A 19,156-nucleotide genomic window follows, 5' to 3' on the forward strand; every position below is an offset into this window, starting at 1 on the left:
CTTCTAGTGCATTTTCGCATCGTCACCCTCACCAGCAACTTTGTTCCAGTGAATGACCAGGTGAGAATTTAGTTGGGAAGAGGGACAGGGAAAGGGAAAGGGGTAGGGCTGACTGAGAGAGAACAGGGAAGAGGAGAAGAGATTCTTTCCAGGGGGGGAGGCCCTCTAGGTGCAGAACGCTTGTGGGAACTGGAGTTCTAGACTCCTGGCACACATCCAAATCGTCCCCACCCTTGTCTGCCTGAAAACATGCAGAGGCATCTAGCTGTCATGTTTGATAGCTGAGAACATCAATTAGGTTAACATTCCTGAGAGATGGTTCCATTTGCTGCTGTTTTTTAAAAGAGTTTCTTGCAAACTTCAAGGCTTTCCCTCCAGGAGTGACACCTAGTGGCTTTGCAGTTCAAATACTAAGAAATAATTCAGGAGTGTATTTAACAGATGGAAGAAATAAGAATATCCACCCCCACCATCTTTTTTTTTTTTTCTTGCTATGAGGCAAGGTAATTTATAGAGCAGACAATTCTTTTAAGGCAAAGTTCTGTTGCCAAAGGTAAAAATGTGGTAACGTTTGGTGAATACTTAAATTTTCCTTGAACTACCTGATTGCTAGACTCATTAGCCTTATGATAGGTTTGCTCTCAATTTTTTTTTTTTCTTGTGTCATTTCTAAGTGCTTTTGAAAGACCTCTCAGACACTCCTGGCTGTCTTCTTTTTCCTTCAGTTACAGCCCATGTATTCAAAGGAAAATTTTAAAGATAATTTTGGAGAAAGCATTACTTATATTTCCATCTCCATGTTTTCAGAACTGCTGTTTCCTTTCCCAGTGCACAGGGAAGCTATAAGCTTATTATTAATCGGTAGCCTCCTCCAACCACTACTTTCTTTCCCGATTTAGAATTCTTTTCAGTTTCTTCTTCCTATCAGCTGTATTCTTTATCAGTTGGGTGTAATATTAAGTACTTACTTCTTAAACAGAGTGTTGATTCCAGAGCTGAAAAGAGGGTATGCAAGGGTTAAAATGTAACCACAGCCAGTTATTTTAGACTCTACTGCCCCCTGGAGGTTGATCTCATTAGCTACCCCTGTTACATTATCTTTCCTCAGCTCAAATTGGGCCGAATTGCTGAGAGGTGCCCTGATTTCCATAGCTATGCTCTATTTCTGTTGTCAAATTACTCCTTCCTCCTCACACCATTTCTTTAGTCAGCCCCCGCTCCAAGTTCCAACTTGAAATACTGAAAATTTGAAACACTGAATTTGAAACTCCAAATGAAACACTGAAATTAACTAAACATTTTTTACTAGGTAACAGAGTGGCAAAAATTGTGAGTTTACAAAGCTCAAGATTTTATCCTCAAGCAACTGAAGCATACATGATACTAACTGATTCTATCTAGCTTGGTTGCTACACCCATTTATTCAGAAACCTCAGGCAGCTTCCAGTGCAAATGCTATCTTCCTAGTTGAACACTTGTTTCCTTCCAGAGACTGCTTCTGCCTGACTCGTGTCCAAATCTGCTTCTTGACTCCCTGCGTGAGAAAAGTACTTTGCTATCTGAGGAACTGGTCTTTTTTTGTTTGTTGTGTTTTTTTTGTAGAATTTATAGCAATCCACAGTAATCTCAGTGATACTTGCCTCCTTATTGTGTAAAGAGCCCGGTTTGTACATGTCCTATTCTTCCCTTCAGGAAGGAGGGCAGAATATTCTCCCCACCTCTTAACTGCCACCCCAAATGTGCCACTATGGCATGTGGATTATTTTGAGCTGAAGGCAATCAAGGTCCCAGAGAGTCAGGAGAAACTTTTACTTCTTTCTTAAATGCCTAAAAGAATGTAGATGGGGGTTGGGGGGGGGGGGATGTATGGGTGGGACTGGGCCAGAAAGAGAGCTATTACCTAACTTTTTTTTACTTTCCAGTTTTATTGAGATATAATTGGCATACAGTACTGTGTAAGTTTAAGGTGTACAACATAATGATTTGACTTACATCATGAAACAATTATCACAATAAGGTTAGTGAACATCTATCATCTCACATAGATACAAAATTAAGGAAGTAGGAAAAAATTTTCCTTGCGATGAGAACTCTTAGGATTTAATCTCTTAGCAACTTCCATATATAACACGCAGCAGTGTGAATTATATTTATCAGGTTATATATTACATCCCTAGTACTTATGTTTCCTGTAACTGGAAGTTTGTACCTTTTGACCATCTTCATCCAATTCCCCATCCCCTCATCCCCTGACTCGGTAGCAAAAAAATCTGATCTTTTTCTTTGCCACGCCACATGGCTTGCAGGATCTTAGTTCCCTGACCAGGGATTGAACCCAGGCCTTTGGCAGTGAAAGCGCCGAGTCCTAATCGTGTACTGCCAGGGAATTCCCAAATCTGATCTTTTTCTATGTGTTTGTTTGTTTTTTAAGTATAAATGACCTACAACACTATGTTAGTACCTGTTACATCACATAATGATTTGATATTGCTAAACATTTCAAACTGATCTCCATAAGTCCAGTTGTCATCTGTCACCCTACAAAAATATTACATAGATTTGGACTATACTCCCCACACTGTACATTTCATACCCATGACTCATTTATTTTGCAGCTGGAAATTTGCACCTCTTAATCACCCTCACCTATTTCTTTCCTTTCTGCACCCCACACCCCTCTGACAACGACCAGTTTGTTCTCTGTATCTATGACTCTGTTTCTGTTTTGTTATTCTTGTTCATTTGTTTTGTTTTTTAGATTTCACATATATGTGAAATCGTACAGTATTTGTCTTTCTCTGTCTGGCTTATTTCACTTAGCATAATGCCCTCTAGGTCCATCCATGTTGTTGCAAATGGCAAGACTTCATTCTTTTTTATGGCTGAGTAATATGCCATTATATATATATATATATAACATCTTATATATATATAATATATATATATATTACATCTTATATAATATGCATATATATATATATATATATATATATATATATATATATATATTACATCTTCTTTTTAAAATTTTTTGGTTGCATTGGGTCTTCATTGCTGCGTGGGCTTTCTCTAGTTGTGGCGAATGGGGGCTACTCTGTTGCACTGCACGGGCTTCTCATTGCGGTGGCTTCTCTTGTTGTGGAGCACGGGCTCTAGGCATGCAGGCTTCAGTAGTTGCAGTGCGTGGACTCAGTAGTTGTGGCTCGCGGGCTCTAGAGCACAGGCTCAGTAGTTGTGGCACATGGGCTTAGTTGCTCCGTGGCATGTTGGATCTTCCCGGACCAGGGCTTGAATCCGTGTCCCCTGCATTGCCAGGCGGATTCTTAACCACTGCGCCACCAGGGAAGTCCTGCCCATTTTTTGTTTTTTTTTATCGGGTTGCTTTTTTTGATGTTGAGTTGTATGAAATCTTTGTATATTTTGGATATTAACCCTTTATCAGATATATCATTTGCAAATATCTTCTCCCATTCAGTAGGCAGCCTTTTCATTTTGTTGATAGTTTCCTTCACTGTGAAAAAGCTTTTTAGTTTGATGTAGTGCCATTAAAATTTTTTTCCTTTTTCTTCCCTTACCTGAGGAGACATATCCAAAAAATAATTACTAAGACCAATGCCAAAGAGTTTACAGCCTATGTTTTCTTCTAGAATTTTTATGGTTTCAGGTTTAACATTTAAGTCTTTAATACATTTTGAATTTATTTTTGTGTATGGTGTGAGAGAGTAGACTACTTTGATTCTTTTGCATGTAGCTGTCCAGCTTTCCCAGTGCCATTTATTGAAGAGGATGTCTTTTCCCCATTATATATTCTTACCTCCTTTGTTGTAGATTAATTGCCCATATATGTGTGGGCTCATTTCTGGGCTCTCTATTCTATTCCATTGATCTATGTATCTGGTTTTGTGCCAGTACCCTACCATTTTGATTACTATAGGTTTGTAGTATAGTTTGAAATCAGGGAGCATGATGCCTGCAGCTTTGTTCTTCTTTCTCAAGATTGTTTTGGCTATTTGGCGTCTATTGTGTTTCCATACAAATTTTAGAATTATTTATTCTAGTTCTGTGAAAAATGCCATTGGTATTTTGATAGGGATTGCATTGAGTCTGTAGATTGCCTTGGGTAGTATGGTCATTTTAACAATATTAATTCTTCCAATCCATGAACATGTTATCTCTTTCCATTGTTTGTATCATCTTCAATTTCTTTCATCAGTGTCTTATAGTTTTCTGAGTACTGGTCTTTTACGTCCTCAGATTTATTCCTAGGTATTTTATTCTTTTTGATGTGATTGTAATTGGGATCATTTTCTTAATTTCTCTTTCTGATAGTGTATAGAAATGAAACAGATTTCTGTATATTAATTTTGTATCTGTAACCTTACCAAATTTATTGGTGAGTTTTAGTTATTTTTTTGGTGGCATCTTTAGGATTTTCTATGTATAGTATCATGCTGTCTATAAACAATGACAGTTTTACTTCTTGCTTTCTGATTTGGATTCCTTTTATTACTTTTTCTTGTCTGATTGCTGTGACTAGGACTTCCAATTCTATGTTGAATAAAAGTTTTGAGAGTGGGAATCAATGTCTTGTTCCTGATCTTAGAGGAAGTGCTTTCAGCTTTTCACTGTTGAGTATGATGTTAGCTGTGGGCTTGTCATATATGGCCTTTATTATGTTGAGGTATGTTCCCTCTATACCCACTTTGTTGAGAGTTTTTTTTTAAATTATAAATGGATGTTTAATCTTGTCAAAAGCTTTTTATGTGTCTATTGAGATGGTCACGTGATTTTTATTCTTCAATTTGTTTGGTGTTTCACATTGATTGATTTGTGGGTATTGAATCATCCTTGCATCCTTAGGATAAATTCCACTTGATCATGTTGTATGATCATTTTAATGTACTGTTGGATTTGGCTTGCTAACATTTTACTGAAGATTTTTGCATCCATGTTCATCAGTGATATTGGCCTTTAATTTTCTTTTTTTGTGATATCTTTGTCTGGTTTTGGTATCAGGGTGATGCTGACCTCGTAGAATAAGTTGTAAAGCATTCCTTCCTCTGCAATTTTTTGGAATAGTTTGAGAACTCTTCTCTAAATGTTTGATAGAAGTCATCTGTGAAGCCATCTGGTCCTGGAGTTCTGTGTGTTGGGAGTTTTTTTTAAATTACTGATTCAATTTTATTAATGATAATTGGTCTGTTCATATTTTCTATTTCTTCCAGTTTAGTCTTGGGAGATTGTACAGTTCTAGAAATTTGTCCATTTCTTCTAGGTTGTCCATTTTATTGATGGGTGATTATTCATGGTAATCTCTTACAAACCTTTGTATTTCTGTGGTGTTGATTGTCACTTCTCCTTTTTCATTTTTGGTTTTATTAATTTGGGCCCTCTCTTTTTTTTCTTGATGAGTCTGGCTAAAGGCTTATCAATTTGTTTATCTTTTTTGAGGAATCAGCTCTTAGTTTCATTGATCTTTTCTATTTTTTTTTTTTTTTTTTGCCTCTATTTCATTTATTTCTGCTCTGATCTTTATAATTTCCTTCCACTAACTTTGGGTTCTGTTTGTTCTTCTTTTCTAGTTCCTTTAGATGTAAGGTTAGGTTGTGGGGTTTTTTTGAGATTTTTCTTATTTCCTGAGGTAGGCTTGTATTACTATAAACTTCCCTCTTAGAATTGCTTTTGCTGCATCCCATAGATTTTGTATCATTGTGTTTTTGGTTTTGTTTGTCTCCAAGTATTTTATTTTTTGATTTTTTTCAGTGATCCATTGGTTGTCTAATAACCTGTTGATTAGCCTCCATGGGTTTATGTTTTTTGTTGTTTTTTTCTTGTAGTTGATTTTTAGTCTCATAGTGTCATGGTTGAAAAAGATACTTGATATGATTTCAGTTTTCTTAAATTTATTGAGATTCTTTTTGTGGCCTATCATGTGTCTATCATGCTATAATGTTCAATGTGCTCTTGAAAAGAATGTGTATTTGGCTGCTTTTGGATAGAATGTTCTATATTATATTATATATATAAATATATATATATATGTTCATATATATATGAACATATATATGTTCATTTGGTCTAATAAGTCATTTAAAGCCAGTGTTTCCCTACTGAGTGTCTTTCTGGATGACCTGTCCATTGATGTACATGGGGTGTTAAAGTCCCCTACTATTATTGTGTTACTGTCAATTCCTCCCTTTATGTCTGTTAATATTTGCTTTATTTATTTAGGTGCCTGCATCTTTTAAAAGTGTATCTTAAATAATCATCATATTATTATAACACCTTAGAAAATTAACAATAATTATTTAATATCATTTAATGTTCAGTTCTAATTTTTCCAAATAACTGAGTTTTTTTTTTCCAAACTATGATCTGATCAAATTCATGCATTACATTTGATTGTTACATTTTAAAAATTTCTCTTAATCGAAACAAATCCCCCTTATTTTCATATTAGATTGACTTTTTTTTTGAGAGAGAGAGTGAGAGAGAGATCAGGCTAGATGACTTATAGAATGTCCCCATTCTGGAATATGATATTGACTTTTGAGGAAGCCTAGTTGTCTTATGGAATATTTGATATTCTTGATTTGCCTGATTATTTCCTTACTGTGTAATAGAACTTGTTCCTTTATCTTCTGGAAGTAGCTCTGAAGTCTTAATTAGGTTTAAGCTAAACTTTCGGTAAAAATATTTGGTGAAAGAAAAATAGGTAATGCTGTGAACCTCAAATACATCTCTGGAGGCACATAATGTCAGGTTGTCCCGTTATTAGTGATGGTGAGTTTGATTACTTAGTTAAGGTGATGACAGCCTAATTTCTCCAATGATAAGGTGTGTCCTTTTTTTGAAATTAGCAAGTAATTTTGGGGTGACACTTTGACAACTAGCACAATGACTCATTCTCCAATTAAACTTAGTGGTTTTAATATCCATTTGCCTGAGGAAATGGTACATGATCCTTTGATGGAGCTCTTTTAAACATTTTTTTTAAAAGAAATTATTTTGCAGTGCTTGAAAGGTTCCTGCTCACTGGCATTCAGAAAGTGGAGGAGGAGGCCAGGAGAACGTCAGCTACCAAGAAGAGGTTTAAACATGGTGGAGCCTCCAGATACTAATATTTTCTCTTAGGGCATGTTGTGGAAGAGCTCAGTCACAGAGCACTGATGGATGCTGAGGGTCTGAAGTTCCATTTCTTCAAATTTTTTGGATACTGGCAATCCCTTTAGGAAAGCTCTTCCTTCTCCTCCCCCAGCCAATAAGCCTTTGCCCCACTGTTACTCTTACCAGGGCACAAAAGAGACATTTAGAAAGGAAGGAGTGGGCAACAGAGAAAGAGAGAGACCTTCGTGAACTTTTTGCTTTCAGCAAGCCTATCCTTATTGAAAGTTCTTCTTTAACCCATATTATCTGGTTTTCCTTTTCAGTACACCATTGTGGAACTGCAAGTAAGTAGAAGTTTCTTTTTCTTTTCTGTCAGTTGTGGAGAAGGTGGTTGGTGCTAAAGCTTGAAGTCAGCAACGACTCTGAGATCTTGGCCCAGAGCCTGAGACTCTGCACCAGCACAAAGTACCTGCAATCCCGCCTAAGCTGTGCCTGTTCTCTTGCCTCTGCCCACCCTGCCCCTCTCAGTGTTAAACCTCTGTAAATAAGGACACCAACCTCTATAGTGATGAACCTTCCTACTCTGATGCCTGTACCTTCTCTGCACTGTGTCAATCCAACGAGGGTTGGTTCTGTACTCTTAGTCTTTGGGTTGGCTATTATCACAGACGCTCAACCATTGAACATGACAAGAATACCTGTGAGAAGTATTAAGAAGGTGAAATTCCTCACAGCTTCCCCTCCATTTTTCTGTCAAATTACCTATCATTCAGGTATCTTACAATCAGTCCCCTCAGCATTGCCCCACTTAAGGACCAAGAATAATCACTCTTTGTAAAGGGCATTCTAAATCCCACTTTCTGAAACATGATAACATTTTAAAGGACTCAGTCTGATCGTTTGAATCCACAAGGGCCCTTTTCTTCCTGGACACAGACCATGGGGGTCACGAGCAATGGGTGGGATTCTTTAGGTTCTTTTTGCTTCTTTACATGCTTTCTGCAGTGCAGGGTGGGAATCAAAGAGGCAGGCACGTCATGGGATTTCTTTTTAATGGACACAGGATCCAAACAACAATAGGATTGCACAGTGGCTGAACGTGGTGCCCAAGGAAGGCATTGTAGATCTGTCCTTCCAACTGGCACCAGAGGCGACGCTGGGCACCTACAGTGTGGCCGTGGCAGAGGACAAGACCTTTGGCACCTTCAGTGTGGAAGAATATGGTAGGTGGGAGACTTAGTAGGTCAAAGTGTTGGACATAATCTTTTTTTATTTTTTAATTTATTTTATTTTATTTATTTTTGGCTGTGTTGGGTCTTCGTTTCTGTGCGAGGGCTTTCTCCAGTTGCGGCGAGTGGGGCCACTCTTCATCACAGTGCACGGGCCTCTCACTGTCGCGGCCTCTCTAGTTGCGGAGCACAGGCTCCAGATGTGCAGGCTCAGTAGTTGTGGCTCACGGGCCTTGTTGCTCCGCGGCATGTGGGATCCTCCCAGACCAGGGCTCGAACCCATGTCCCCCACACTGGCAGGCAGACTCCCAACCACTGCGCCACCAGGGAAGCCCGGACATAATCTTGTGTCAAAATCAGCAAAGGTCAAGTAAAATCTACTATGGAACTAGGTCCAAGATGGCAGAAGATTTGACTTCCAGTGGACCTTGAGCCTCCTTATACGCTCATTGTAATACATTAGCATAAGCTAAGTGGCACACCCACCAGAGCCATGACAGTTCCGAGGCTGACCATCAGAGATCAAAAAGTGGACAGTGGCCCAATTCCTGGAAATCTCTGCCCCGTCCCCAAAATAGTTGGAATAATCCTCCCACTCATTAGCCTATGAAATTACCCAGCCCATAAAAACTAACTGCCCCATATTCTTGGGCCTCTCGCCTTCTGAGATGGGCCACACTCTATCTGTGGAGTGTGTTTCTCTCTAAATAAATCCACTTCTTACCTAGAAACAAAAAAAACTCAGAGGGATTATTTATTCATTTTAGTGCTAAACCAGCTAATAACTTCAGGAGCATTTTACCTTAATAATGCCCCGTTAATTTAACTAGCTAATTAATTATCACTGCTTTATACCCCTCTACTTTAAACTACCTTTTTGACCACTACCTATATGGTCAAACCTTCTTCCTCTTTGTTTTCCATCTCTCTCCAGTGCTGCCTAAGTTTAAGTTGGAAGTGGTGGAACCCAAACAGTTATCAATGGTAGAAGACTCTTTCTTAGTGAAAATTTGCTGTCGGTAAGAATAAAGCTCTGGATCCAGTGAGGATTAAAGCTATATTGAGAGATGTTGTGAGGGAGTGTTATGGAAAGAGGGATTGTGGAGGTAGCAGCTAAACCTTGGGATGCTTTATGTAGTCCAGAGTCACGAGTTCTGCAAGAATGCATGTTCTAATTGTGCTTCTGTGCTTACTTTCCACTGCTCTCTCAGCCAGCATGACTGATTTAGTGTCTCCTTTGTACAGAGCACAATATTGAATCCCATGGGGAAATAGGAGTAAGGAAAAAGAAAGACACTGTTGTTGTCCTTTGGATGGTATTTATTGTGAAATGGCAATACTCTAAGGTTTTGAGCAAAGCAGGGATGTGAATGAGAGCTGGAGAAGGCTAGGACTGTCAGAGTACTTCCAGAGGTGGGAATGTGAGAGAGAAGGAAAAGTGTTGTTTGGGGGAGGAGGGTTGGATCATAAGTAGAATTGCCCAACTCTGACTCCTCATGCTTTTCTGGGTTAGGTACACCTATGGAAAGCCTGTGCTAGGGACAGTGAAGGCATCAGTGTGTCAAAAGGCATATAATTACTGGTATCGAGAGCCAGAAGAGGAACACCTACCTGACAGATGCAAGAATATCTCTGGAAAGGTGAGTAAATGGGATGTAGAAAAGGAACCTTAATTCCTATGTCCTAAAGAGTAAGTAAGCACCAATATAGAAAAGTGGTTAAAAACAAACAAACAAACAAACAAAAACCCAAAGCAGAAAACATTTCACATGGTTATTATCCCAGTTCCAAAGAACCAGGCAGTCTTTTTTTATCCCCACAAAAGATAAAGCCTTTTAGAATCTGCCTTGGAATCAAGAAATTAACCTAAACCGTTGGGAGATAAAATTTTCCTGTTCTGAAGTGGGTTCTTTTCTCCTCATATCTTGGAACTTCCAAGTTGCTTTATGATTATATATGTGTGGGTGTATACTTCATGTTATGGGATGGGGTTTCTATCTTAAAAATGGAGAAATGAAAGTATAGAGATGAGAAATTATTTTCTTCTACAGGAAGAAATGGAAATTTCTTCCATCATGAAATGGAAGTAAAGATTAGGTTATTCATCCTCTCTCTCTCCCTCTCTCTCTCTCTGACTGTGTCACTAGACTGACAAAGCAGGATGCGTCTCAGCTTCTGTGGCCATGTCTACCTTCAGCCTCACTGGGCATTCTTACCACCAGGACATCAATATCGTGGCTACTATCGTGGAGGAAGGGACAGGTAAGTGAGATGCTCCTTGGTTCATTAAGAAAAGAGAAAGGGAAAGAGCTGTCCCAGAGACAGACCTACTCAGAGGACTCAAGACCCACCCTCATCGCTGTTTGGAAGGGACTCTGTTCCTAGTTCACAGTCAAAGGGAAGTGCCAGATTCCCTCTGCCATCCACTCCCTGTTTCTCCAAAAGTTTGGGGAGGAGGAGTTGGTTTGGATCTTTGGCCAGAAATATATTCAGCTCCCTACTTCCAGTGACACCATCCTTTCAGGGATTTTATGTTAAACATGAAGGTGAGGATATCAGGTTTTTAGATCATCATACATCTGGTTTCCCTCTGCAGGAGTGGAAGCCAATACCACTCGGGATATCTTCATTTCTGCACAAACGGAATCAATGACATTTGAAGACACCAGTGATTATTATTACCCTAATTTCCCCTTCAGTGGAAAGGTATGTTAAAACTTGTCTCTGCACAGACCAAAAAATGCTTAACCATCCACTGTCACCTCCTTCCTGTACACATATAATAATAGCTAACTTAGCATTGTTCGAAGTACTTTATGTGTATTCACTTGTTTAATCTTTACAACAATCCTGAGTTAGGCACTCTTATTGGCCCTATTTTACAAATAAGGAGGCTGAGGCACAGAGAGGTGAAGTGATTTTCCCAAGGTCATAAGCTCATAAGTGTTAACTATGATCAAAGCCAGGCAACCTGCCTCTCGAGTATGTGCTTAACTCCTTGCACTGTGTGTCCTTAATCTCATATGAGATGTGCCTTGAATATTAATGTGACTTCAGTGCCCTTCCTAATGCCAGGGGTTCACATTCTCATGTTTAAATCTTTGAATTTTAGAGCTGCAGGTTATCTGGAGAGATCATCTAGTCTGAGCTTCTGCATCTAGGCAAGGTTAATATCAAGCTTCCTGTGACAGAGAGCCATTTATAGCTCCTTAAGCATTGTTTTTAGCGATTTAAAAATTGGTAGTGTTTTCTTGCTGATTCCTAGCAATCTACCCCTCTCTCCAGCTTAGCTTTCTTCACTTCCCAAACAACTGCTGAACACAAGAATGTTGTACATATTTAGATCCATTTATTCCTTAGTCATCTTTTCTCTAGACCAAGAGTAGATGCGGACTTTCTTAGAGCCTAAGGATTATACAATTTAGGAGTGGAAGGGGACTCTCTGTAGGAAAATGAAAGCAAAAAAAATGTACAGAGCCTTGGCAGGGGTGTATGCAAATGAAGGGCCCCGACGCTTGATAAGCCATGTGGCAAATCTACTTCTGCTCCAGGCCAAGCTACTTCTGTGTGTTTCTCAGTTCCTCATAGATCCTACTTTCCAACCACTGAATCACATTTACCTTTCTCTGGACTCTTTCCTGAAATGTATTCTTACAGTTTCAAACTTACACTAAACCTGACTCTAATGCCCTAATGACCTTCACCCCTCAGATAAGAGTTAGGGGCCATGATGGCTCCCCCCTCAAGCATCATTCAGTGTTTCTGGTGATTGGTGACAAAAATGGAACCATCAAGCAGACCCTAACTACTGACAACGAAGGTCTTGCTCCCTTCAAGCTGGACACGGTTAATTGGGACAGGAAAGGCATTTCTCTGGAGGTAAGCACTGGGAGGTCCAGCTTTCCAGCAAGGAAGGCCTCCCTGAAGGAAAACGTCAAAATTTTCCTTTTCCCCCCACTACACCACCACCCACCACCCCTGGGGAATTCCATCTCCCCCATTCACCAATCCTGCCCTTCAGTTGACAAAAAGTTTTTCTTAGATCCCATTTTTAATACCAATCAAATAAATGACCTTCAGATAAAAATTGCTATTTCTACTAATTCATTTTATAACTTAACTCCATCTCTGTCTGATCCTTTATTTGAAATCAGATTAGGGAGGAAAAAGTGGTTCAGAGTCATCTTCTTCCTCCTATTCCCCTTTTCCCTCTTTCTGTTACTCATTAAAATAACAAAGAAGAGAATTCTAGGTTTTGCCTAACCTATAGGGAAGGTTACTTGTATCAGTTATCAATTGCCACACACTACTGTTTAGCAGACAACTACAGAACTTTAGTGTACACAACAGGAAGCGTTTATTGCTCCTGTAGCTGGGTAGACAGAAGGGCAGCTCTACCGATCTTGGTGGACTTCCTTATGTCTGTGGGTCAGCTGACTGTAGGCTGGCGCTCCACACGTCTCACGATCCACCGAGCTAGCCCAGGTATATTCCCATGGCAGTGAAGAGATGCAAGAGCAAAAGCAGACATGCAAGAGCAAAAGCAGACATGCAAGAGCGAAAGCAGACGTGCAAGGGCTTTTCTAAGCCTCTACTTATCTTGTGTGTGCTAACACCCATTCCCAAAAACAAGTCACATGGTAGGTCCACAGTTAGACTAAAAGGGCACACTTGGTAAAGTGGACTTCCCTGGTGGTGCGGCAGTTCAGACTCTGCGCTCCCAATGCAGGGAGGCTGGGTTCGATCCCTGGTCATGGAACTAGATCCCACATGCACGCTTCAACTAAGAGTTCGAATGCCACAACTAAGGAGCCCGCCGGCCGCAACTAAGGAGCACGCGTGCCTCAACTAAGGAGCCTGCTTGCCCCAACTAAGACCTGGTGCAACCAAATAAAATAAATAAAATTAAGAAAAAAAACCTATAAAAAAGGATGTTGCTATGGGGAGGGATGAAGAATTGAAGCCTTTAATGCAATCATCCAGCTACACTACTCAAGCAAATACGTATTATTTCTGCTGTGGCTAATTTACCTATTTCTGTACTCTAGGCATCATTCGATCACTCCACTTAGAACTGATTATTATCCTCTATACCTAGTTTTCTTACCTCTGAGATATATCCTTTAATTTCTTAGTCATAGTTATCTCTTCCCTGCATCAGTCTGTGAAGGTATATTATCCACAATTTCCTATTTCCTGATAACTATAATTCAGCCCTTATTTTACTCCCCTTTGTATCAACATGCTGCTGCATATAACCACTATTATGGACTCCTCAAATATTCTTGGTTGAACCTCTAGTGAAATATCTACATGCCACTCTTAGGCAGTACAGATTTGAGAATCATAACAAGTCCATGGGGTCAATACGGTTGGGGTACATGAATTTTAAGGCCTTTTTTTCTCTCTCTCTCTTTCTCAGGGCAGGTTCCAATTGGAAGAAATGGCATATAGTCCAGAAAGAATGTCTCATTACTATGAAAATGCCTACCTGTACCTGCAGCCCTTCTACAACACAACTCACAGCTTCCTTGGCCTCCAGCGGCCAAATGGCATCTTGGAATGTGGCCGGCCCCAGGAAGTGCTGGTGGATTATTACATCGATCCAGCTGATGTGGAACCTGACCAGGAAGTCATCTTCTCCTACTATGTGAGACTGGGAAATGGGGATGGGTGAGAGTGTGTTGGGAAGGGAAGGGAATAAAGACAGTGAGCTAGACGGGGTGAACAGACAGTCTGGATAGAGATATAATGCAAGCCACGTAAGTAATTTCTAAATTTTTAGAAGCCACCATAAAAAAATTAAAAGGACAGAGGAAACTAACTTTTAAAATATAGTTTGTCTAACCTAGTATATCCAACATATGATCATTTCCACATGAAGTCAACATAAAAAATTATTAATAGATATTTTACATTCTGTGTTTCAGCTGCATTGCAAATCTTTGAAACTCAAAGTATGTATTTTATACTTAAAGGAGTTTGGACTAGTTACATTTCACGGGCTCCAGTAGTCACCTGTGGCCAGTGGCTACTGTGTTAATATAGGTATAAAAGGTGGGGGGAAATGGGGAATAAAGAGATTTTGAACAGGAGTCCAGGGAAATTGTGTGGGGAAATAAAACTAGGAATAAATGAGACAATGTTGCTGACCAGGGCTGAAAGGGAGCCGGGTGGATGGGTAGGAGGGAGGATGAGGAGGGGATGGGGACTCAGAATAAATTTCATTCTGTGTTTCATTGGTCAGTATTTTTAAATAGATGACATAGGGTTAAAAATTAACATTGATAGCAGCTCTGCTGGGGAAATAAAGTCACAACTTGTAACCTGAGAGAAATATAAAGGTAAGCAGTTTTACTGGTCATCTTGATGATCGTGAGGAACTTAGACTCAGGTGAACTTTGGATTTGATGGTCCAGAGTCTCTTTATTGCCTTATCATCTCCTTAAAGTCTCTGAGAGAATTTCTCCCCCTGAATCATTCCAGTGTCTTCATCAAGTTAAAACAATCATCCTAAATAACAGAATGAGGAGAGGTAGGTGGGAAATAATAAGGCAGAATGATAATACATGTACTGTCTTCGGGACAGAAGTGTGGAGAGGCCTAGGAGAAAAGTGGAGTTGGGACTGATCAGTGTGGAGGATAGTCTGAGAAACTGGCCATAGGGCCCTTGACTGGAGCCTGAGATGCCTGCCTGCTTAGAAACCATCTCAGTGAATTCAGTTTCAAGGGAGAGTGAAGAGGAAGGGAGAGTTAAAAAGAGATTTCTCCTCCAGAGAGTCAAATGTCAGAAGGACTCAAGACAATTTCAAGGTATACTCATTTCCACTGAATTTTTTAAAAAAATTTTTTATTGATGTGTAGTTGATTTACAGTGTTGTGTTAGTTTCAGGTGTACAGCAAAGTGATTCAGTTTTATATATATATATATATAATTTGTATATATATAAATTCTTTTTCAGATTCTTTTCCCTTATAGGTTATTACAAAATATTTATAGTTCTCTGTGCTATGCAATATGTACTTGTTGGTTATTTATTTTATATGTAGTAGCGTGTATATGTTAGTCCCAAACTCCTAATTTATCCCCAACCCCTTTACCCTCCACCGAATTTTCAATTGAGTGATAATTTTTAAAAGGTTGTAAGAAACAGAAACAGACTCACAGACATAGAGATCAGACTTGTGGTTGCCAAGGAGAGGGGGGAGGGAGAGGGATGGACTGGGAGTTTGGGGCTGGTAGATGCACACTATTACATTTAGAATGGATAAACAACAAGGTCCTACTGTAGAGCATAGGGAACTATATCTAATCTCCTGCGATGAACCATAATGGAAAAGAATATAAAAAAAGAATGTCTGTATGTGTATAACTGAGTCACTTTGCTGCACAGCAGAGATTGGCCCGACATAGTAAATCAACTACACTTCAATAAAAAAAAATTTTTTTAACTAAAAGGTTGCAAGGATGGATTTTAGTAGACTTTATGTTACAAGGATTATAAAAGAATAAAACTTAGGGATCTTCAAGAAATGGTGTCAGCTGTCTATTCTCTCTGGCTCCGAGGCAGTGGTGGCCTTTGTCTCCTCCCACCCACCCCGTGGTTCTCGCAGACCTCCAACTGGAGGAAGAGTCATCAGGGCTCTTGGTACCATCCAACATTTGACAAGCGGAAGGATGTTCCATGAAGTACTGACCTGGGCTCCAGAACTACGAAAGGAGCCTCTCCTTACGGAGAGATGCAGGGATTGGGCCAAGGCTAACCTCCTCTAACTTCTATGTTGTTGATGACTTCTTTTTCTCTTCCTTAGTTAATAGGGAAAGGGAATTTGGAGATGGAGGGGCAGAAACACCTGAAGTCTAAGAGGGAAGGTGAGTGTTCATGCATCTCTTGGAAGACTTAAACTTTACATTTCCAAGAAATAGTTCTTATACTAGAAGCAAGAGTAAGAGCAATGAGAACAGACCATAACAGTAACCACAGAAGAATAGGATAGTGTGAAGCAACCTGCACCATGAGGCCTGCAGCTGGCTCAGGAAGAAATGCAAACACAGGGTTGGATGTCATTGGTAGGTGAGTGTGTACTCCCATTCCTGAATATCCCCTCTTCCCTTTCAGGACTGGGAGGCTCCTTCTCTCTCTCATTGACCTTCAACTCCAGACTAGCCCCTGATCCTTCCCTGGTGATGTATGCCATTTTTCCCGGTGGAGGTGTTATAGCAGACAAAATTCAGTTCTCAGTGGAGATGTGCTTTGACAATCAGGTAAAATGGCAGTTGAAGAGGGTGAAGGAAATGTCTGGACATAGAGAGAGAGCCTGTGTATGCTGGGGTTGGAGATAAGGCAGGGGCGGGGAAAGAAGGAGTTAATATTGAAGCTGGATATCATGTTCTCTATCTTTTGCATGGTTTGTTGAACTCTCTAGCTCTCCCGCTTCTTTTAAAAGGTCATGCTGGGAAGTCACATGTTCTGTATAGCTATTCCACAAATTCTCTTTCTTTCTACTTTCTGTCTTTGAAACTTTCTACATTATTCTACCGTGCTGCTTAGTTTTTCCAATTGTGTTACAAGACCCTGTTTCTAAAGGGCAATACTTTACAAAGAAAAATCAGTATAAAAATGAAGGAGTGGGCTGGGGACCGTACTTAGGGCATATGGGTGATGACTGTTTCTCCTCCTCTCCAGGCTGACCTGATCCCCACGTTATCCTTTTCTCTTCCCCAGGTTTCCCTTGGCTTCTCACCTTCCCAGCAGCTTCCAGGAGCAGATGTGGACCTGCAGCTGCAGGCAGCTCCCCAGTCCCTGTGTGCGATCCGGGCCGTGGATGAGAGCGTCTTGCTGCTTAGACCAGAGAGCGAGCTGAGCAACAGCTCCGTGAGTGGTCTGCTGACATGGTGGCAAGAGGGAGTCAACAGAGAAGACAGACTGACCGCATCAGAATTAAGAGATGGATTCCAGGCAGTGGGAAAGAGAGTCTCAGGGAAATACTGCATCTCCACAAGGTGGTAGCAAAGCTGGTATGGAAATGAAGGTAGAAATGATGATATGGGGACTTCCCTGGCAGTCCAGTGGTTAGGACTCTGTGTTTTCACTGCCGTGGGCCCGCGTTCAATCCCTGGTCAGGGAACTAAGATCCCGCAAGCCATGCGGCATGGCCAAAGGAAAAAAAAAAAAGAGAGAAAGAAATGATGATATGAGAAGGACACGGTTAATACGGTCACAGCGGTCAGTATTGGGAAAGATGAAATAGGAGATAAGGGTGACAGATTATGAAAAAAGATGAACTAGAGGAAGGGGTTATGATGGAAGAAATTCTGGAATAATGAGAAATAATACAAGAGCAGTAAACTGTGCCACCAGAATCAGAATCTGAGAGAAGTTTCTCAGCTGATTTCACTATGTCAATATTTTATTTTCTTAAGAAAAAAAAATTTATTTCCTTTTCTGTCTTTTCTCAGGTCTATAGTATGTTCCCATTCTGGTACGGTCACTACCCCTATCAGGTGGATGAATATGATGAGTGTCCAGGGCCTGCCCCATGGGACTTTCCCCCGCCCCTCATTGATGCAGTGCCCGAGGAGCGTTGGCGCAGGCGTTCTACTATGTGGAGGCCTTGGTTCTCTGAAAGCATAGATGTTTTCCATTTTTTCAAGGTAGATGTTCTTACCCATTTTGTTCTCATAGAAACAATTGTGGTGGGAGGGGGAAAGGAAAGCTCACATCTAATAAAGCAGGCAGAGTCATATGGGCACTGGCAGGGGCAAAATCTTGAAAGAAACTCCTGATGGGTAAGGCAGCCTCACTTGGTCCTCATGCTTGTAGAAGTCACCTACTGTCTGAGGCTATACACTAGTCCTCTCTCTGGGGTCTCCAAACATTGACTTCCATTGGATCAGCCAAGAAGGAAAAAAAAAAAAATGAAGAAAGGTAGACCAGAAGTCTCTATTATGAAAGATACTGCACCTATTTTATCCACAGAAGTTTGGGATGCTTTGGCCCACATCTGACCAGGAGGTCTCTGAGGTCAGGAAGTGGGTCTTGTTCATCTTTGTATTCTCTATAATGCCTGATCCTTCATAATGCTCAATATATTTTTGTTGAATTGATTGAGCTGATATGGTCTCTGCCCTTAGAAAGTTCAGTCCAAATCAAATAATAAGGATACAGTGACTAATATTTGGAAGAAGTATTAAACATATTGAACAATGAAATAAGTGGAATACTACTAATCAGCCAAAAAAAAGAATAAAATCTTGCCATTTGCAACAACCTGGATGGACCTTGAGGGCATTATGCTAAGTGAAATAAGTCAGACAGAGAAAGACAAATATCGTTTGATCTCACTTATGTGTGGAACCTAACAACAACAAAAACAACAGCAATGAAACAAGCTCATAGATACAGAGAATAGATGGGTAGTTGCTAGAGGTGGGAGGTGGAGGGGGTAAAATGGGTGAAGGTAGTCACAAGGTACAAACTTCCAGTTATAAAATACGTAAGTCTTGGGAATGTAATGTACAGCATAGTGACTATAGTTAGTGCTACTGTATAGCATATTTGAAAGTTGCTAGAGAATAGATCTTAAAAGTCCTCATCACAAGAAGAAAATTTTTTGTAATTATATATGGTAATGGATGTTAACTAGACTTATTGTGGTGATCATTTTGCAAAAACGTATGTATGTGTGTGTATATACATATGCATAATACATCTATCTATCTATCTATATATAAACACAATGAGATAAGTTTAATTGAAAAGCTTTCACACTAGCTGGAATAGAAGTGAACCAATCTTGGTGGCTGGGTATTGGTCTCG

The 19,156-nt window shown here is 40.0% G+C and overlaps 1 protein-coding gene across 11 annotated transcripts in view; it reads left to right on the forward strand.

The window, feature by feature from the left end:
* A2ML1 (alpha-2-macroglobulin like 1) overlaps nt 1-19,156 on the forward strand; it is an 82,780-nt gene that overhangs the window by 42,255 nt on the left and 21,369 nt on the right. For all 11 annotated transcript variants that reach the window (XM_068561532.1, XM_068561524.1, XM_068561525.1 and 8 more), the window contains 13 exons: nt 8-60; nt 7,431-7,451; nt 8,171-8,330; nt 9,271-9,355; nt 9,850-9,976; nt 10,484-10,598; nt 10,933-11,042; nt 12,048-12,215; nt 13,759-13,986; nt 16,149-16,209; nt 16,457-16,602; nt 17,063-17,212; nt 17,797-17,991. In XM_068561532.1, coding sequence (XP_068417633.1) covers nt 8-60; nt 7,431-7,451; nt 8,171-8,330; nt 9,271-9,355; nt 9,850-9,976; nt 10,484-10,598; nt 10,933-11,042; nt 12,048-12,215; nt 13,759-13,986; nt 16,149-16,209; nt 16,457-16,602; nt 17,063-17,212; nt 17,797-17,991 — 1,619 coding nt within the window. The remainder of the gene's footprint in view (nt 1-7; nt 61-7,430; nt 7,452-8,170; nt 8,331-9,270; nt 9,356-9,849; nt 9,977-10,483; nt 10,599-10,932; nt 11,043-12,047; nt 12,216-13,758; nt 13,987-16,148; nt 16,210-16,456; nt 16,603-17,062; nt 17,213-17,796; nt 17,992-19,156) is intronic.

Source organism: Eschrichtius robustus, chromosome 13 (genome assembly GCF_028021215.1).
Source record: "Eschrichtius robustus isolate mEscRob2 chromosome 13, mEscRob2.pri, whole genome shotgun sequence".
Lineage (NCBI taxonomy): Eukaryota > Metazoa > Chordata > Mammalia > Artiodactyla > Eschrichtiidae > Eschrichtius > Eschrichtius robustus.